At 53.0% G+C, this 20,720-nt stretch overlaps 2 protein-coding genes across 10 annotated transcripts in view; one reads left to right on the top strand and one right to left on the bottom strand.

Moving 5' to 3' along the window:
* The first annotated feature begins 7,814 nt into the window (after positions 1-7,814).
* Positions 7,815-17,291, top strand: RUNDC3A (RUN domain containing 3A). 3 transcript variants are annotated; one of them, XM_004374299.2, is made up of 11 exons: positions 7,815-8,193; positions 11,970-12,085; positions 12,473-12,621; positions 12,792-12,877; positions 13,755-13,844; positions 13,948-14,028; positions 14,197-14,362; positions 14,476-14,633; positions 15,466-15,603; positions 15,715-15,821; positions 16,833-17,291. In XM_004374299.2, the coding sequence occupies exons 1-11, from the start codon at positions 8,087-8,089 to the stop codon at positions 16,973-16,975; spliced, it is 1,341 nt and encodes a 446-aa protein (XP_004374356.1). In that variant the 5' UTR covers positions 7,815-8,086; the 3' UTR covers positions 16,976-17,291. The 3 variants fall into 3 exon arrangements, with proteins under 3 accessions (XP_004374356.1, XP_004374359.1, XP_004374358.1); XM_004374302.1 differs by lacking the exon at positions 16,833-17,291 and adding an exon at positions 16,204-16,586 and having other exon boundaries at positions 12,488-12,621; XM_004374301.1 differs by lacking the exon at positions 16,833-17,291 and adding an exon at positions 16,204-16,586.
* A 702-nt stretch (positions 17,292-17,993) lies between these two features.
* Positions 17,994-20,720, bottom strand: part of SLC25A39 (solute carrier family 25 member 39) — a 4,344-nt gene continuing 1,617 nt past the window's right edge. For 4 of the 7 annotated variants that reach the window (XM_004374297.2, XM_004374298.2, XM_023729148.1 and 1 more), the window contains 8 exons: positions 20,376-20,485; positions 19,985-20,052; positions 19,700-19,824; positions 19,344-19,517; positions 18,955-19,064; positions 18,659-18,740; positions 18,504-18,584; positions 17,994-18,421 (listed from right to left, as the gene is read on the bottom strand). In XM_004374297.2, the coding sequence (XP_004374354.1) occupies positions 18,306-18,421; positions 18,504-18,584; positions 18,659-18,740; positions 18,955-19,064; positions 19,344-19,517; positions 19,700-19,824; positions 19,985-20,052; positions 20,376-20,485 (866 nt within the window). In that variant the 3' untranslated portion in view covers positions 17,994-18,305. Of the gene's footprint in view, positions 18,422-18,503; positions 18,585-18,658; positions 18,741-18,954; positions 19,065-19,343; positions 19,518-19,699; positions 19,825-19,984; positions 20,053-20,375; positions 20,510-20,720 lie in introns of all 7 variants that reach the window. The other 3 variants (XM_004374296.2, XM_023729147.1, XM_023729150.1) reach the window with 1 other exon arrangement.

Below are 20,720 nucleotides of genomic sequence, written 5' to 3'. Positions count from 1 at the left end.
TATTTAGACAAGAGAAATGAAATATACATCCATACAATATATGTATAAATTTTTGTGGGGGAAAAAAAAAAGAAAAGAAATATACATCCACAAAAAATCCTGAATGATAATATTCATAGCAGCTTTATTCATAACAGCTCCAAACTGCAAACAGCTCAGATGTCTATCAACAGGAGAATGAATACACCAATGGTGGTAGACTTCTCATCCATAAAGAAGAAACAACTACTTATACATGCTGCAACATCAGTGAATCTTAATGACATGCTGAATCTAGAAAGCCAGATGCAAAGAAGCATATATTGTGTGATTCCATTTATATGAAATGCTAGAATTGACAAAACTAACCTATGGTGCTAGAAATCAGATTAGTGGTTGCCTGAAGTTCCGGGGTGGGTTTGCTGGGAAAAGACATGGGATAACTTTCTGCGGCTGATAGAAATGGCATGTGTCTTGACTGGTGTGTGGGATGTATGAGTGCATGTATTTGTCACATTATTGAATGACACACTTAAGACAAATGTATAAATTGTACAAATTGCCCTGTAAAATTAACATGGGCATATTTTATTGTATGTCAAATTTACTTCAATAATATTGATTTTCAAAATTGGGAGAAACTAATTGGCAAAATCAAAATAAAAACCTTAGCAATAAAAAAAAGAAGAAATAGAAAATCTGAATAGTCTACAACTATTAGAGAAATCGGGCCAGTAGTCAAAAATATTCCCACATAGAAAGCTCCCTGCCCAGATAGTTTCATAATGAAATTTAATCAAATATTCAAGAAGCAACTACTTCCAAACATTCACAAATTGTTAGAGTATAGAAAATAAAACTTCAGCAAAGTGAAGCCAGTAGTATATAAAAAGACAACACGTCATGACCAAATTGAGTTTATCCCAGGAATGGACTTTGATTAACATTAGAAAAATCAATTAATGTAGTCCTTCACATAAACATATTAAAGAATAAAAGCCATATATTCGTTTCTGAAACAGAAAAAGCATTTAATACAAGTTGCCATCCCATTAATGATTAACAACCAGAATGCTCCTTAGAAGTGAGGATTGGCCCCATTGTCAGGAAAGACCAATGGCTAGAAAGGGACATCATGTATGGGAAAGCTTAGAGTCAGCAAAAACAAGGGAAACCTTCAAGGAGATGGATTGACATAATAGCCGCAACAATGGATTCAAACATAAAACAAACAATCGTGAAGAAGGTGCAGCACTGGGCAACATTTTGTTCTATTATACTTAAGGTCTCCCATGTGTCAGAGCCTACTAGACAGCAACATAATATTACTTGAGGGTAGACTGTGATAAGTTAAAGATTATTTTCTCTGTAGGGTAACCCAGACTTTCATCCCTAAAGGGTCTGAGCTCCTGGTTTCTGTGCCTTTCAGGTCATGGTTTTGCTGCAATTGTCCATTCAGTTATCATCAAGCATGGAATCAACAAGTGGGGCCTGAGTTAATTCCCTGAGTTCCAGATTTACTCTTCACTGCCCACATTATGTAGCAATAACCCTAGCTCCTCATGATAATCAGGCTCAAATACTCCAGGAGAGTAACCTCTTTCTTTGTTTGCTGGTCTACTGTCACAAGGAGCCAAAATGATCACGAGGCAGCCATAGCCTAAGGTTTAGTGGAAACCTCACCGAGTGTCCTGATAGAAATTCTCCTTCCACCCATCCGTGGAAATCATGATCTCTTGTTATTTTTAGGTGCTGTCCAGTTGGTTCGGACTCCTAGTGACCCTACGTACAACAGAATGGAACAGTGCCTGGTCCTGTGCCATCCTCACAGTTGTTGCTGTGTTTGAATCCACTGTTGCAGCCACTGTGTCAATTCATTTCTTGACGGTCTTCCTCTTTTTCACTGACTCTCTACTTTAGCAAGTATGATGTCCTTCTCCGGGGACTGGTCCCTCCTGATAACATGTCCAAAGTGCATGCGACAGTCTACCCATGCTTCCTTCTAAGGAGCACTTTGGCTGTTCTTTTTATAAGACAGATTTGTTTATTCTTTCGGCAGTCCATGGTATATTCAATATTCTTCACCAACACCATAATTCGAAGGCATCAATTCTTCTTCGGTCTTCCTTATTCATAGTCCAGATTTTGCATACATAGGAGGTGGTTGAAAATATCATGGCTTAGGTCAGGCACACCTTAGTCCTCAAAGTGACATCTTTGCTTTTCAGCACTTTAAAGAGCTCTTTTGCATATAGTCCAGCTTCTCGGATTATTTGCTCAGCATACAGATTGAATAAGTGTGGTGAAAGGATACAACCCTGATGTACACCTTTCCTGATTTTAAGCTAGGCAGTATCCCCTTATTCTGTTCCAACGACTGCCTCTTGATCTATGTACAGGTTCTGCATGAGCACAGTTAAGTGTTCCACGATCTCTAGTCCACTGTCTTGGTTATTGTGATGGTTAAGATTCCGTGCCAACTTGGCTGGGCCGTGATTCTCAGTGTTTTAATGTAATCACTCCCATGATTGAATATACTGTGAGTAGCCAATCAGATGAAAAGGAGTCTCCTTGGGGGTATGGCCCACATCTGAATATAAGCAGATGTTCTGGCTTTTTGCTCTCTCTGAATCCTGCGGCTGCTTCCTGTCGTCTCATCTCTGGTTCTTGGGACTTGAGCTGTCAGCTTATCTGCCGAAACTGGGATTTGTTGATCTGCACAGCCTGTGAGAGGGAGCCCTGCTCTCCGATCTGCCGATCTGGGGCTTGTCAGCTTCTGCGGCTGTGTGACTTGGGAGAGGCCTCTACCCTGATCGACGGACTTGGGACGTTCTAGCCTCTACAATCGCATGAGCTGTTTCCTTGATATAAATCTCTCTCTCTATATATATTCACACACTTTACTGGTTTTGCTTCTTTAGAGAACCCAGCCTAAGACAGTTATCTAGTGGTGCTGTAACAGAAATACCACAAGTGGGTGGCTTTAACAAACACAAATTTATTTTCTCATAGTTTAGGGTGCTAGAAGTCCGAAACCAGGGCGCTGGCTCTAGGGGAAGGTTTTCTCTGTTGGCTCTGGAGGAAGGTCCTTGTCTTTTCAGCTTCTGTTTCCTGGTTCCTTGGAGATCTCCAAGTACTTGGCATCTATCTTCCTCCTCTCTGCTTGTCTTGCACGCTGTTTAATATCTTTTATATCTCAAAAGGGATTGACTTAAGACACACCCTATGCTAATCCTATCTCATTAACATAACAAAGGCAACCCATTCCCAAATGGAATTATAACCATAGGCACAGAAGTTAGGATTCACAACACATATTTTTTGGGGACACAATTCAATCTACAACATCCACCAAAGTATAAATTTGTGAGTATGGGAAAAACACGAATTCCCCAGTGGGTCCCCGGGAATGATGGTGAGAAGGGCCACTCCAACTTCCATTTCTTGGTTTCTGGAATTATGTATTCTAGCTATTTTGGACACAGAACCATATAATTGCCATTGGTTCAAATTATATAAAGCATGCCAAGTCCAGTCTGGCAGATTCTGGGTGATGGGGTATATAGTAGGACCAGTGGTCATGTGCCATTGTCACTTCTCCTTTGCTGTAAAGTGAGTTCCTTGGTCCAAAATGATGTTATTTAGGATCCCATGTCGATAAATCAGACACTCTGTGAACACTTGCATGGTGATGTTAGCTGAGATACTGTAGTCAGGAGATGCAAACCCATATCCAGATTATGTATCAATCCCAGAAGGACAGATCACTCTCCCTCCAGAGAGAAAGGAATCTGATGGAATGAACTTGGTTGGTCTCCTTGAGAGATGGGGCTGTGTTGAGGGCCCAGAGTTGTCTCTGCTGCTCACAGATTGGATGTTCAGCAGCAGCAATACTAGATCAGCCATACTGAGAGGGAGCCCATGCTGTCGAGCCCCTGCATAGCCTCCATTCCCCTGGTCCAGTATCAGTAGCACATTAGGACATATTTTTTTAATTGTGATAGGTCCTCTGCTGCGGATGGCATGGCCTTGCTCCAGAACCTTTGGGATTTGCCAGATACTCCATAGAGCATCCTTCTGGATCACAGATAGATGATATCTGCTGGGGTATATGACCCAGGTGGCAGGGAAGCTTGCATCATGGCCTGGACCTGAGAAACCTCTCTCTTGTTTTGGGCCCCACTCAAAACTGGCAGTCTTCTGAGTTACCTGATAAATCAGTTGGAGCAATATTCCCAAGTGTGGTATATGCTATCTCCAAAATCCAAAGAGGCCTACCAAACTCTGTGCCTCTTTCTTAGTGGTTGGAGGGACAAGGTGATATCAGACCACTGGACCCCTAAAAATTGCACAAAGACCACTGAGTCTTTGTAGGATTTATCCTTCCACCTTCCATGCAGGTATCTTGCCAGGGCACCTGGAGTACTTAGCATTTTCTGTTGACCAGGCTTGATTAGCTTGATTTTATAAATATAGTGGATCAGTGTGATGTTCTTTGAAATACCCAGATGATCAAGGTCCCTTTGGGCTATATTGTGACAGAAAGCAGGAGAGTTAACGTAGCTGGGGAAGAATTGTGAATGTGTGTTGTTGTCTGTCGCAGTGGGAGGGAAATGCTTCTAATCCTCCTTCCTTCACCAGATTAATAGCAACATACTAAATGGCAGGGGCTACGCTGATCTGTTCTGGGAAAGCTACTACATCTGGCAAAACAGCTTAATTAGGGCTACCACTTGTTTATGTTCACTGTTACTGTCATCCAGAGATGGATACTGCTACTGTTGGGACTTTGTATCTTCCCTTTTGGGGGAGAGGGATCAGAACATTTTCATTTGTGCAAAGAATAGTTGCATCTTGTTAGGCAGAGGCATGAAGTTGTCTAAATATGTGTAGAAAGATGTCTATAGGTGCAGAATAAACAAAGGGGTGGACTGTGCCAGTTGTTTATTTATTGCCTTTCAGCTCTTCTCTGCTCTCAGATGGTGGGTGGAGCTAGGACTCTTCAAACTCATTTCCCAGATTCCATGGCTTTCTGTTATGGTCTGCTAATAAGAGGGACTAGAGGGACAGTGGAAGACAGGAAGAAGGAAGAAGGGAATTCTTTCCCATTTTTCCTGTTTTTATCAGGGCCACTCTCTCATTGGAAGTTGGCTCCAGTCTTCAGCTTCTTTATGCATTCTGAGAACCAGCTTTGCAGATGCCTCTGAGATCCTAAGTTGTGGTAACCTCACATCTTCCCTTTTGTTCCCTCGGCCCTAGCTGCTTCCTGCAGTTACTAGTTGTTGTAGGCTGAATTGTATGCCCAAAAAGATATGTTCAAGTCCTACCACATTCATAAGTGACCTTATTTGGAAATAGGGTCTTTGTAGACATAATTAGTTAAGGATTTCAAGATGAAGACTTTTGGGTAGGCTCTAAATCCAATGACTGGCGTCCTTATAAGAAGCGGAAAGACATACACAAACACACAGAGAAGAGGTGATGTGAAGATGGAGGCAGAGATTGGAGTTATGCTGCCACAAACCAAGGAATGCCTGGGGCCACCAGAAGCTGGGAGAAGGCAAAGAGTCTTCAGAGGGAGCATGAACCTGCTAACACCTTGATTGTGCCTCTAGATCTGTGACAGAATAAATTTATGTTGTTCTAAGTCACCTAGTTTGTGGTAATTTATGGCAGCCCTAGACACCAATACACTAGTTCTGGGTTGTCTTGATGTTCTTTCTCTTTTTGCTTTTGTAGTTTTCCAACTCCTTTGTAACCAATTCCCTGTATTAAATCCCCACTATTCGAAGCCCTGGTGGCACAGTGGTTAAGAGCTTGTCTGCTAACCAAAAGGTTGGCAGTTCGAATCCACCAGCTGCTCCCTGGAAACCCTATGGGACAGTTCTACTCTTTCCTACAGTGTCACTATGAGTAGAAATTGACTCGACAGCAATGTTTTCTTTTTTTTTTTTTTTTTAATTTGAAGCACATAATGTGGTTTCTGTTTTCCTGGCTAGACCCTATCTGATACACAAAATTGCCATTAATGGTAGAATAGATAAAGTATGGTATAGTCATACAGATTCCAAATATAATATTGAGAGAAGCAAATCATAACTGAATTCATACAACATGACTCCATTTCTATAAAGCTTAATAACTGGCAACATTAAACTATATTATTTATTCATGCACATATAGGTAATAAAGCTATAAAGGAAAGATAATCACAAAAGTTAGGACAGTGGTTACCTCTTGGAGGGATGAATGAAGATATCTGGAAGAGGCATATAGAAGGCTCCAGGGTGCTGATAATGCTCTATTTCTTGACCTTTGAGGTGATCACACAGGTGTTTGCTTCTTAAATAGTCTTAAACTGTACATATATGTTTTATGTGCTCTTCTGTGCATGTAATATATCTTGCAATTAAAAAGCAAAAGACCAACACAACTGCACCAGCTATGGTCTGGAGGCAGGAAGATGATAAGAGGGGCTTCCAGAGGTGAGGCAAGGGGGAGAGCGCAGAGGTGGGACTAAAAGACTGAATTTAAAGAAAGAGAGGCCAAAAAACGGAGGCTAGGGCTATGTGAGCATGAGACCCCGTGCTGGGAGTCAGAACCTTCTCTCCAGCCCCCAGGAGTCACACCAGGGTTGAGGGCTTCTATAGGTCCTTCATCTTGTGCTAACAAAGGCGCCCTACCTTCTGATCATATTCAGTCATGGGTACACATCTGAGCAAAGTGGACACATTGACCATCAACTAGCAGAGTAGAAGAGTGAATTAGGTGTTGGGTGGAGTTGCTGAATACATCTGAGTCCTGGGATAGAGTTCCTGAAGCTGGATGGAGAGATGGGAAGAAGCCCCTGTAATCAATGCAGAATGCCTTTCTTTGGGAGCTGCAGATTTCAGTGGATGAGAACCCTAGAAAAGGCTGAACAGAGGAATGGGGCACCTGGGAGCAGGGATGTGGGAGAGAAATAGGGAGGGAAGGGCAGCAGGGCAGCAGGACTGTGCCTCCATTTCCCCACCTCCCTGTGCAACCAGATTTTGGGGGCTCTCGTGGCCTTGCATGGGATCAATGACCCCATTTAGAGTAGGTTGATGGCATCATGCAGCAATGCTGGCAGCCAAGGATTTAATTAACCCTTAGCCCAGCTGGCCTTGGGGTGGTGTGAGGGGTAAGATAGAGGGGGAGCCAGTGCCTTGGCTACCACTCTCTTCAGATGCCTTGGCACCACTGTAGGCACCAGCTCTACTGCCTCCACGGAGCCCGGAACCCTTAGCTGCCTGTTCACTCCCCACTGCCGGTCCTGAGTGGCTCCTACGGCTGATTGTGGATTCCCATCCCCCAGCCCAGGGGAAGCTGACTCCGCAGGGCCGGTGCAGACAGACAAGTCAAGCCTGGACACAGACAGACACGCAATTCCTCTGCTTCTCAGCTGCCTGGGTCAGCAGCGGAGGGCCACCTGCACTCTCCGAATGCAGCAACTCCAGGCCTGGCGGAGAAAACCGAGGCCGAATGGGTGGAGGCGGGGCTGGGATGGGGTACTGGAGGTGAGGACCTCCATTCTCCAGGCAACAGGGGGAGAAATCAGAGGTAGACACCACCCACCATAGGTCAGAAACGAGGGAGGGGAGGCGGCGGCGCTCAGAGACCGGACACAAGGAGCCTCGGACCCTGAGTGTGAGGGTAGGGGGCAGGCCAGATGCTCCCCTCCAATTCCAGCCTCCTCCGGTGACCCCCTCTGCTCTCCCCGGGGCCCCGGCCCTACCCGCTTCCCCCTCAAAACCTGCACCCTCTGCGGATTGGCCCCCGGCCTGCTGGGGGCGGGGCCCTGGGGCCCTGACGTCACTGGCCGAGGGGGGCGGGCGGCTGGGGGAGGGGGTGACAGGTCCCGGCTCAGCACCTCGGAGAGCTCCCTCCCCGGCCTTGTTTTGCTCCCGAGTCGCCGCCGGGGGAGGGAGCGAGTGGGTCCGGCGCTTGGCGCGGAGGCAGGGGGATGGCCGCGGAGGGGTTGAGGGGCCCTGGCAGGCAGAGGGCCTAGTCGTGAGCCGGCGGGCGGGCCGGGACGCCGGGCGGGGTGGGGGGCAGCGGGCGGCGGCAGCAGTGGCCGCGCATCTGGATGGAAGCGAGCTTTGTCCAGACCACCATGGCTCTGGGGCTGTCCTCCAAGAAAGCGTCTTCCCGCAACGTGGCCGTGGAGCGTAGGAACCTAATCACCGTGTGCAGGTGGGCGCTGCTGGCGGGAGGGGGGCGGGATGGTCAGGGAGCTGGGTTGGGCGGTTGCGGAAACCTGGACCCAGCGCGTCTGCTGGAGGAGGCACAGCAGCTGGGGAGAGCAAGGAGGGAAGCAAAGGGTTAAAAGTGCGCGTCCACGGCCCCTCCCAGGCCCAGAATGGGGAAGGGGCTTGAAGGTCTGGTCCCTACCCTTTTAGGCCTAAGCAGGCCAGTGCACAGCCTGGGTCCTGGGGGGTGGGGGTAGGGGGTTTAATTGGCACTGCAGCTTCCTGTGAGAACCAGGAAGTGACATTGTGTGTGAGGGGGAGGGGGAGGGATGTCTGGCTCCGTTGCTGGGGGCGGGGGCAGGGTGGGCCAAGAACTGATGGGGGAATGAATGCTCTCCTGGGGTACCCTCATCCCCACCCCTTAGCCAGGCCTCCTGGGGTGGTGCTTTGCCTGGGAGACTTTCCTCCACCCAAATCTTGGAGCAGGGATTGTGCCCTCCTCCATCTCTGGGCAGCTGCAGCCTGTGGCAGGGTCACCTGGGCAGCTGGGCAAAGCCCTGAATCAGGCCAGCCAAGGGTGATGGGTGCTTCCCCTGGCACGGGAAGAACTAAGGGCTGGCCATGGAAGCCTGGTTCCTCTGGCTTCCAGGAGAGGAGGATGGAGGTAGGGTCCTTGGTCCCTGAGGGTGGGGCTGTCGCAGTATTGGGAAGACTTGCCGGCTCTCTTGGGGCCCAGGAAGTGGTCCTTCTCACTTCAGCCCGCAGTGGCTCACCCTTCCTGTTCTGCCCTGGAGCCAGGAAGTGCCCAGCCGCCCAGCTAATCTCCCTGCAACCCCCAACCACACTCACCTCTCCCTCTAGGGTCCCCATGCCAATGCCTTCTCCACCTGCAACCTCCCTGCCCCAACGCCTGCCAGGTGTTGGGGAGTAGGCCCACTCAGGTCAGGGTCCCCCCAGGTGCCCCCATCTCAGCCGGCTTCCTTGCCAGCCCCACTTTCCTTGTACACAGGCCTTGGCCCTGCCTCCTTCCCCAGGAATCAGTGCTCACCTGATGCCCTAGTTCCTCCTGTAGCTCCTTCCAGGTTCCTGGGCACACACCTAACCATGCCAGGTCTGTCTCACACCATAGCCCTACTGCCTACCACAGTGCTGTGCACATCAGACCTTTCACAGAAATGCTTTGAATGTTAGGGAAGGAATAAGTGCAGCAATGGCTGGCCCAGAGCACAGATCACTGCCTCCACCTTCACTCCCAACCCACCAGTGTAGTGTAAAACAAAGACTTTGGCTTTTGGGGCCCAGTGGTTCTATGTTTAAGCTCTTACTTCACCATTTATTAGCTGTATAACCTTGGGGAAGTCTCCTGACCACTCTGGGCCTTGGGTGCCTCATCATGCCCATGTCTGTAACATGGGGTGGATGTAACAGACACCCCAGAGAATGGTTTTGACAGGATACATGTAGGGGCCCAGCATAGTGCCTGGCTCACAGAAACAGCCACATCCTGATGACATCCCTCCCATCATTCTTGACCTCCCAGGTTCCTCTTCTTTCTCTTGCCTGCCAGGATAGCTGAAGCTCTTGACTGTGGAGGGGAAGGGGAGAACTCCCCCAGCCTAGGCTGGAGAAGCAGAGGTTCTGGTAGACCGGAGGTGGGCTCAGAGCTGGGGTAAGGGGTAGTGTTTTTGGGGATCAGGGCATGACAAAGGCTCAGAAACCCCTCGGGCCCCTACCGCCTCATCTCTGTCACATGGTTTGCCTCCAGCTCCCAGAACAGCTCCCTTTAGCAGGCCAAGGGTTCCCCTGGGCCCTGGCCTCCCCATCTCCATGGTAACCTGCAGCAGCCACTGCACCTTCCAACCGGGAGCACACCATGGGGCTCCCAGGGGCGATGACCAGCTCTGCAGCACCCCTGAGGAAAGATGACAGATGGCTGCCACACTGCACCCAGCCCCAGGCTCCTACACGGGCCTGACACAGATGACCAGAAGAAATCATCAAGCGGGGGTTATAATGAAGCCCAGCCAATGTCCTAAACACAGACTCCCTCCCAAGAGGGCCGGCATCCCACTACTTGCCTAGCTCCTCACTACCCCTTGCTCAGTGGTCCATAAACACTCCCCTTCTCCCAGCCCTGCCTGAGATTGGGACCAACAATGAATGAGGCAGGTACTATTATCCCTGTTTGCACACAGGAAGATGGGCTCAGAGAAGTTGAGTGACTTGCCCAAGGCCACACAATGTTACAAGAAAACAGAATTTGAATCCACTGGGCTGCCTCCCCTTACTGTAATCCCAATCATAACCTACCTGGCTCTGATCACAGGCCAGAACAACTCTGAGCCCAAAGGGAAGGGGAGGAGGTCCCATGGATTCAGCTGTGCCATTGGCCTGAGAGTCTCAGAGGCCAGTGCTCCAGGGATGGAGCCTTGCAGGGTGGAGGACAGAGGGCAGAAGAGTCAGCAACTGCCAAGGATCTTGAGTATGACAGCCCCCAGCGGGCCGCAGATGTAGCAGAAAGAGCAAGGGCTTCAGAATCCGACATAACTGCTTGAGTCCTTACTAGTGACCCAGAATAGATCAGTCAACCTCTTGGAGCCTCAGTTTCCTTATCTGTAAAACGGTAATGATGATGATAGTAAGAGGACTTACCCCCTAGGGCTGCTGTGAGGATTGGATGAGATAATACATAGAGTATGGTGCTTGGCACAGTATAAGGGCTTAATAAACTTAGGAAGAAAAAAGGACAGTTCCAAGCAGCCCCCATATTCCTAGCATCCCCACCCCTGACTGTCACCCCCAACAGGGCAGTAATGGGATGTTGGAAGCTGTATCCCCATCCCGGCCCCACCCTACTGCAGACTGTCGAGATTGCAGGGGAGGGACTGCAGAGGTAGCCGGAGGCTTCCAATAGCGCTGGAGAGAGGAATGGGGGCCACCTGGCTCAGTCCCTCAGCCCTACTGGCTTCCCTCGGCTTCCTCCCCTCTGAGAAGCCAGATGTCCAGGTCCCCAAGCCCTTTCCTAGGTATCTGTTGCCAACGCCCCTCTTGCCCAATGTGTGTGTCGGACTGCACCCTGCACCTCCCCCCGCCCCCCCAGCCCCCAGCTCTGCACTGCCTGGTTCTGGGCAGCTGGTGTGTGGGCGGCCGAGCTGGGAAGAAAAGGGGGAAGGGGGGTATTCATTTGCTGAGAGCCCACCTGGCCACCCATACATGCCTACGCTCCATGTGCCCGGGGCCAATCACATGCCCTGGCACAGGTGACTCTCCCACCCCCAGAAAGGACAGCAGGTTGTCCCAGCAATAGCAGAAGCAAGCTCAGGGCAGGGCACAAACGGGCTTCTACCTCGTGCATGACCCCCCCGTCACACACATGGAGAATGACACTGAAGGGGGGTCAAGGAGGAAAGGGCTCCCTGGAGATGGGGCTCTGGGACAGCCCCCTGGCTTTGGTGCCCCATCTTTCTACCTAATGTTTCATCCCCTCCCATACTTTGTTCCCAAAGCTTCCTCTCTCTGGCTGTCACCTCTCCTGTCACCCACTTCATCAATCAGTCTCCTACTGTCATCCTCCCTCCCGACCTGCCACTCTGTCACTCCACATGTCATAGCACCCCTATGGTCACTGTATTCTTACCTGTCACCCACCTCTTTTTCCCTCTGCCTCCCCACCACATCCATGCCCTCTTCTTTGCCCATAGCTCCCTCTCTTGGCCTGACATCCTTCCTCTTCCTCCTCTACTCTGTCTTCTCACCTGACACTACCGTCCCTCCCCCCAGGTTCTCTGTGAAAACACTGCTGGAGAAGTACACAGCCGAGCCCATCGATGACTCATCCGAGGAGTTCGTGAATTTTGCAGCCATCTTAGAGCAGATCCTCAGCCACCGTTTCAAAGGTGGGCCAAGGCTCCTGTCCTCCACTACCTAGCCCTCCCAACTCTCAGTCCTTAATGTCCAGTCACCCCACTCTGATACGCTCATGGCTTTCTGAACCGTGACTCTGGCCCCGATCTTGGGCCCTGCACAGAAGCTCATGCACAGAGCTAGGAGGAGGGGAGGGCCTTCTGGGCACGAACACACAGTGGATGCACATCATCCCCATCGATGGGCATGAGCTTTATGCTGGTATGCCCTCTGAATGCATGCATGCATGTGCACACACATTTGGGGTGGGCACTATGTATGTATATGGCTACCTATACTTATGCATGTGTGTGCTCCATTACATGGCCCCTCTCCAAACTCCCTGGCCTTGCTGAGCCCCACTCCCCGCCCTGGCTCAGCCTGTGCCCCAGCAGGTCCAGTGAGCTGGTTCAGCTCAGATGGGCAGCGGGGCTTCTGGGACTACATCCGGCTGGCCTGCAGCAAAGTGCCCAACAACTGCGTGAGCAGCATCGAGAACATGGAGAACATCAGCACAGCCCGAGCCAAGGTGAGGCGGCTGGGGCGGGACAGAGTCAGGGCAATGCTCCCTGGTTCAGGATGCATGGGGCCTGCCTTCTCCTTGGTCTTCACCCCTGCCCACAGGCACTGGGGAGAGGGGTGACAGAAGGCCACAGAGGTCCCTCTGGGACTGCAAGTGAAGATGAGCTTGCTCTACAGGGCCGGGCCTGGATCAGGGTGGCACTGATGGAGAAGCGCATGTCGGAATACATCACCACGGCTCTGCGGGACACCCGGACCACCAGGTCAGACCCTGCCTGTCAGCCTGGCCATGGGTCCCCATATGCATGTTCATTGTCTAAAAGTACTTCACTTTAAGTTCCAGTGGCAACCTTCAGTACCTGGACTACAAGTCCCAGCATGCACTGCTAGTTTTTCTCTCCCTAATTGTTCCTAGCATGGCCTTCCTGCAGTCCTGGAGCTCAGCACCACTACCATCACCTCCATGCCAAATTCTAGGCCCCATTATCTCCCACCACTCCCATCATGCATAGCTCTACCCTTGGACACACCTCTGGACAAGCCTCAACGATGTATCGTTTTACTTGTTGGCCTTGTTCCATGACCTTCGACACACAGCCTTACCTGCTCCCCAGATAATCGCAGCAGTTCTGTACTTGTTACTGGGACTACAGAGTCCCGGCAAGCAGTTTCAGCCCCTGGACTGTGGGTTTGCAGGACTGTGGACTCAGGTCCCTGTGTTTGAAGCTGTTGGATGCAGTAGGGGCATGTACCCTCCACCCCAAGGTGGTCACACCCAGCCTGACCTTTTACTGCAGCATCTATCCTGTCTGTCCTCACATTTCAGAGTTCAGGTCAACATATTTGTTGAGCCCCTGCTATATGCCAAGTGCAGAGGATTTAGACTTGTTGCCTGACTTTGAGGATCTGGGTGACCATGTACTTGGCAGGAAGGGGCAGTTCAAATGATGGAGGGGAGTCTATTCTCAGGGAACATCCATTCTAATAGGTGGGAGACACAGGTCCTATCCCCAGCAAGCCCCAGTCTGAGGAGGGCAACAGGATCCAGGAAAGGCTGGGAGGAAGCCAGCAGAAGTCCTGAGGGGTAGGGATTCAGGAGGAGGAGGGTGCTGGGCCATCAGTCCCTCTCTGGTCCCACAGACGGTTCTATGACTCCGGAGCCATTATGCTGCGAGAGGAAGCCACGGTCCTCACGGGGATGCTGATAGGACTGAGCGCCATCGACTTCAGGTGGGGTCTCCGTGGTGGTGCGGGGTGGGGGTGTTTCCCCCACAAACTTCCACACCTCTATCCCCTCCTACCCGGCCCCAACCCTGCGGCTCCTCTGCCCCAGTTTCTGCCTAAAGGGTGAAGTGCTGGACGGGAAGACCCCCGTGGTCATCGATTACACGCCCTACCTGAAGTTCACCCAAAGGTGAGCAGCGGGAGTTACAGTAAGCTACGGTGACCCACGGCTCTGAGGGGCGGTAACGGGGGTGGGGACTGCCAGGCCAGTATCCTATACTGGCCCCGCCCCAGGGGGCTGGTTTGGGACGCGGGGTGGGGCAGCGGCCCGCCCGCGCCCACTGCTGTCTCTCCGAAGCTACGACTACCTGACAGACGAGGAGGAGCGGCACAGCGCCGAGAGCAGCACGAGCGAGGACAACTCACCCGAACACCCGTACCTGCCGCTCGTCACCGACGAGGACAGCTGGTACAGCAAGTGGCACAAAATGGAGCAGAAATTTCGCATCGTTTACGCGCAGAAGGTGCGCGCCGAGCGGCGGGCGGGGGTGTGGCAGTACCGGGGACACGGCCTAGCCGGCGGGGACGGCAGCGGGGACCTTGTCCTCTCGGCCAGGGCTGAGCCGGCGCTTTGCAGGGCTACCTGGAGGAGCTGGTGCGCCTGCGCGAGTCGCAGCTGAAGGACCTGGAGGCCGAGAACCGGCGGTTGCAGCTGCAGCTGGAGGAGGCGGCGGCGCAGAACCAGCGCGAGAAACGGGAGCTGGAGGGCGTGATCTTGGAGCTGCAGGAGCAGCTGTGAGCGCGCTGCCGCCCTACCCCTGCCCCTGACCCCAGCCACCCAGAGCACGTCACGTCAGCGAACCCCATTATCCAGGGACCCCCAAGTGGTGTCACCCCCATGACCCTAACATCACCTTTCCTGACACCGCATCCAACTCAACTAACCGCCAGCGTTAGCCCACTGATCCATCACCTTCACTACAATACCCCCCCATGACCTTCCAACATTATTCCCAAAGATCCCCAACATAAGATCCAGTGACAACTACATCTCTATGACTGTAGACGTCAGTTAGAATGGCCATCCAACATTACTCACATTGACCTCCGGCATTACTCCTCCACGCCATTACTCACAAGGACCTCCAACCTTACTCAGCCACCACGACTGCATTATTCTTGTTGCACAACACCCCTCGAATCTGCAACATAGGCCCACTGATTATCATCACCCGTGGTGACCCCCTAACTTCACCTACTGATGCCTCTAATACTTCCCTTAAACTTCGTCACTCCATGACCTTCCAACATGACCCCCAAGACTCCCTGTTACCCTTCAGGGATTCTCATACTACTCTCCACACTGACCCATCATCACCCCAACTGACTCCCACAACACCCTATTATTCCCTCTAGCCTCCAACATTAGTACACTAATCCCCATCACCCCTCTGACACCCAGAACCACCTCCATTGACTCCCAGGGTCTGCCCACTGACCCTCTATATTGTATCCTCGTTTTTACTACCCAGGTTTCGTCCCTAACCCCTCCCCACCCCCTGCTGAGCCTACTCTTCCCACTTCTGCTCCCTCTCCCAGTCAGGCCTGACACCTCCTCCTCCCCCAGGACAGGTCTGATCCCCGGTGACCACGCCCCCCTGACCCAAGGCTCCAAGGAGCTCACCACACCCCTGGTCAACCAATGGCCATCACTGGGAACGCTCAGTGGGGCCGAGGGTGCCAACAACCCTAAGCTCTATCGTAGGTAAGTCCCAGCCGAGGTCAGCTCGAGCCCGAGTGCCAGCCCTTTTGGGGAAGGGGCAACCTGGGGGCTATAGGTCACTGCCTGCAAACCCAGCTCTCCGCTCTGCTGCAGACACAGCTTTATGAGCACGGAGCCACTGTCAGCCGAGGCCAGTCTGAGCTCGGACTCCCAGCGCCTGGGAGACTGCAAGCGAGACGAGGAGCCCTGGGGCCCCATCGGTGAGCCCCCTCAAGCCAGCCCCCCTCCAAGACAGAGGCCAGACCAATTCTCTCATTTTTGCAGCCCTTCCTAAGAGCTTAGCACAGCAGCTAAAAGCTTGGTTTTGGGTGTCAGGCAGACCCGGGTGCAAATGCTGGCTGCATGAGCTTGGCCAATTACTTCACCTCGCTGGACCCCGTTCTTATCTGTAAAATGGGGATGTTGATTAAAACCACCACCAATGGCTGCTATATGGTGAGGGCTCAATGGCTTTTTGGTCTCATAATCCTCAAGGGGCTCACAAACTCCTGGGGAGTTCTTCAGCCTAACTAATTTGCTCTCATCACAAGTACACTTTACTGCTCGCCTGACCATTGTTTCCCCCTTTTCTTTGGCTGCCAGGAAGCTCAGAGCCAAATTAGTGGCTCCCTTCAAGCGAATGTTCAGGACTTCAATGCATGCATTTTGTGTTGACCTCACCCCGAGCTTCATCTTGGTTTTTCTCATCCTAGTTCTCCCTATGCCTGGATTTCCTGGTGTTTTTTTTTTTTTTTTTTTTTGCCACACTGTATTTGATGACCCTAGACCTCTGAGACAAGGCAGGCTATTGACATGTATCAACCAACCACACTGTTTGTGATTGTCTGTGTGTCTGTCTCTCCCACCAGACTGTGAGCTCCGTGAGGGCAGGGACCTGTCTCGTCCATTCTCTGTATCCCCAGTGCTTGGAACAGAGCAAGTGCTCACTGTGTGCTTAATAAATGGACAAAGAGAGGCTGAACCTCTGGGGGAGACAGAGACATAAACTGACGATTACAATACAGTGTCCCCAGTGCCCAGCACTGGGCATGGCACCAGCAGGTGCTTAATCAAGGTTAACTGAAAAGGGCAAAAGCTCCAGAAGAGATCAAGAAAGTGCCCTGGGGGGTAACCTGGGGGCTGTTCCTTCCCTGCCCATTCCCTGTGCACACCCCACCCCACTCACACACATGCAGCACAGTCGGCCGGCCTCACCCACCCTCTCTTCCCAGGGAAGGACCCCACGCCCTCCATGCTGGGCCTCTGCGGCTCCCTGGCCTCCATCCCCAGCTGCAAGTCCCTGGCGAGCTTCAAATCCAACGAGTGCCTGGTGAGCGACAGTCCCGAGGGAAGCCCGGCACTGAGCCCCAGCTGAGGAGCAGCATAGGCAGCGCCAGCCCCACCTGCCTGGGGCCATGGATGCCTGCCACTTTTCCTCAGAGTTCCCCCATTCAGACCACCCTTCCAGAGAACGCTGCCCACCCAACCAGAGACCTCTGGGGAAAGATGGGACCCCTGCCTCTTGCTCATTTTTGCTTCCAGCCGGAAGAGGCAAAGCTGTGAAGGGAGCTGTTTGGGCCAGAAGGCCAGACTGCCAAGGCCCAGGAAGCGTCTTGTGGACACTTGCTTCTTCCTTCTGATGACCCTAGTGCCTGACTGGCTCCCTGCTGGACCCTCCTTTGTTCATCTCCCCCACCATCCCCTAGAGCTGGTGGTCCAGCCTCAGCACCCCACGTCCCATGCATCTCGTGTCTGTCCCTGTGTACCCCCTGGAATCGCCCCTTCCTCAGTCCCCTGGGCAGGGGGCTCTGCTGAGTGGGTCGGGCAAATAAAAACCAGAGGACTGAGGGCAGCCTGGTCTGTGGGGGCTGGGACAGGGCCTGCCTGAGGTCACTGGAGCCAATGCCCAGCCTGTAACCAAGGTGACGTCCATCAGAGAACCAGTCTGGGTGCTCTGGGGGCCAACAGGTCCCAAGCAGGGAGTGGGGGCTCGGTCTGAAGTGTTTTATTAGCTCAGCCCAGGGAAGAGCAAAGCCACAGAAGCACCCTTTCGCCATGATATTCTTTGAGCCTTGCTGGGGGCAGGATGGAGACAGGTCCTAGCCCGGGCCTCAGTTTCCCTCCATCATCCTAAGCAATTCAGCTTTGGCCCAAAGTTGCACACTCTCCCCCTTCTGTTGTCACTTAAGAGTGCCCTTGGGGAGCAGTCTCACCACCTCCCACCCTGGCCCCAACACGGCGGGCCCTTCCTGAAAGGAGTTCACTCTCAGTCCCCCACCCTGGCCCTGGGTCCACCACCCCCCAAGCTTCCTCGGTGCAACTCATTCATCAAATCCTGCTTTCCCCACACCCGGCCCCCCAATTATGGACACTTGACAAAAGTTTATCATCTTTAGACTTAATGAATTAATGGAGGTAGGGGAGACTGAGGCAGGCCCAGAGGTTTTAGCTCCTGGGGGCAGGCCCAGCTACAGCAAACAGAGGGAAACAGATTTGGTCTTGAACTTGGGGGTGGGAAAGTGGTGATCCTTGAGCCTCAGGAATGAGAAGGAACAGGAAGAAAGTCTGAGGGGGGCCTGAGGGCCCAGGCTGAGGAAGGGAAACAGGGCCCTGCCCCTCAGGGCTGAGGAAAAGGCACTGGGCTCAGTCTCCTCCGCCCTTGCCTCATCCGTACAGGAGATGGGGCCCTCAACCCCTGGCCCCTTTCAAGGACCCCGTGGCCGCTCCTGGTTGAGCTTCTGGAAGAAGCTTTTGCCAAACTCATAAGTGCTGATCATGATGGCACAGGAGGGGGCGGCCTTGATGATCCGCGGGAGAAAGCCTGCATCGGGAGGGGGAGGTCAGGTCAGGGGTTGGGGTCCCAGGGCCCCAACCCCACCCAGGGCATGGACACACACACTCACCTGCAAAGAGTCCCCTGGTGCCCGACTCGGCCCGGATCCTCCGCAGCAGCAGCCAAGTGGAGTCAGCATGAGGGGACCGCACTGCAAGGGCAAGGCACGCCGCTCAGACCCTCTCAGGCCCCCGCCAGCCCCTCCACTTCAGCCCGACCCCTCACCTCTCACAGCCTCCACTGCTCCCAGCGCAACCTGGCGCTGAGTCTTCACCACATCGAAGGGCAGAGTCAGGATGGCTGCCACCTGATGAGCAGGGAAAGGGCTCAGCTTCATTCCCAGGACCCCCAACCCTGCATCCAGCCACAGGAGGTGGCTCTAGGGGCTGGGACAGACGAAGCGCTCACCACCCGCCAGCCACCACAGCACTGTTCTGCAGGCAGCTCCTCCCTGGAATCTCCAACAGCCCTCGGGGCCCCAAGGACACCCCTGACGGCCTCACCCTGCCGTATCAACTCACCATCCCTGAGATGCCGCCAGCCACAAAGCTGATGCCCACGGATGTCTGGTCCTTTGGCCTGGGCCCACTCAGCCAGCTCTTCACCAGCTCATAGTTGAACCAGTATAGGGCTTGGGGGACAGAAACACTCATCAGGGAAGAGAGAGCAGTGCAGTGGACCCTAAATGCAGTCTTCTCCTGACTACTATATGCCAGGCTCTCTCCAGGAACTATCTCAGAAAGGTTGGGGCAAATACCCTACCTGCTATGCCCATTTCACAGACTGGGAATCCAGGGCTCAGAGAGGTTAAGTGATTTCACAGCAGTAGTGGGGTTAAGACTTGGCTACAGACTCCTGTGCATCTCCCGAGGGCTCCCTTACCCTACCTTCTGCACCCCTGGGTGCCTACCTGAGAAAGGAACATCCCGCAAGGCAGTGGGCCCCCAGCCCAGCCACAGGGAGCGCCAGCCACCCTGAGCCACCGCAGCCTGGACACAGGCACCCAGCTCACGGTATGACACATGCCGAGCCTGCAGCTTTGTTCGCACCAGCTCCAGGGGGCTGATCACAGTCACGGTGCCCACTGTGGGGGATACGGGATACAGTGGGGAGGAGCCTGGTCGCAGGTGACAGGTCCCAGGGTCTAGGGGCCTAGGACATGTCCCCTTCCCTCCACAGGCTGGCAGAGGTCGAGGCTGGAAACCAGGACAGGGTTTGGACATGGGTGAGGACAGAGGGAGAGCAGGGGCCTGGGACTGTGCTCACAGCGGGCCAAAGCACCAGCCACCATGGGTGTGTAGAGGTCAGAGGTCAAGGCTCGGCCACACAGGAAGGTCTTGAGTTGGTCGTAGGTGGTAAAGTAGATGGCAGTGGCTGGCACGGTCATCACCCTGTGGATGTAGGGGTGTGTACAGAGGTTAGCTGGGACCCCAAATCCTCCAAGTCTTCCCTGGACATCCTGAACTCCTGCCTCCTCCACCCAGCCAGCCCACTGGGAATAATGGATCAGAGAAGTCCAGAGGAAGGTGATATGACAGAGCGGCTACTCACAGGGTGGCTGGGAGGCCACTCCACAGGGTCTTGGTACCCTCGTGCCTCACGATCTTCACAAAGGCATCCTAGCCAAGCGGGCCCCAGCCCAGGAGGAAGAAGAATGGAGAAGAGAAAGGCCTGTGATGGGGGCTGGCCCTTGCCCAATTTGCTAGGCCTCCACCCACAGCCCCGCGTCCTTCAGTGGCCTCTCAGGACTCCACACGTGCAGTTTCCTATTTGGCTTTAGGTACACCGCTATTCACTCCTCAAAACCTCCTCTGGGAAGCCCTTACCAAGACTGAACTGGCCATCTCTACGTGCCCTGCACTACTTATTCTTTCCTTGGTCCAATCAAACTGTGAGTATCTTGGGAATGCCTATGGGCCCATCTGAGGGTACTGCTGCTCACCATGGTGCCAGTGAAGCGGGTGGGATCCTGAAACCAGGTGGCACAGCGGACACCATTTGGGCACAGGTACAAGGGCTCCAGAACACCATTGCAGTACAGGAGGCACTTCCCTGTGGGTTGGAGACAGGATGGCACTGGGGGGAGGGGAGGAGGCATTAGGATAACAGGGCCCTGGACCCTGCAGAGGTGGTGGGCCCCCATCCCTGGAGAGCCAACAGAGGCTGGGGTTCCTGGGTGGGTGGACATTCTTGCATAGGACAAAGGACTGGCTGACATGACCTGGAGTCTCATGCTAGGTCTGTGAAACAACTGGGATACTCCCTCTCCTGGGCCCGCCCTGCCCCC

Source organism: Trichechus manatus, unplaced genomic scaffold, assembly GCF_000243295.1.
Source record: "Trichechus manatus latirostris isolate Lorelei unplaced genomic scaffold, TriManLat1.0 scaffold00028, whole genome shotgun sequence".
NCBI lineage: Eukaryota > Metazoa > Chordata > Mammalia > Sirenia > Trichechidae > Trichechus > Trichechus manatus.
The sequence above is the reverse complement of the archived record's forward strand: the minus strand, read 5'-3'. Positions and strand labels throughout refer to the sequence as shown.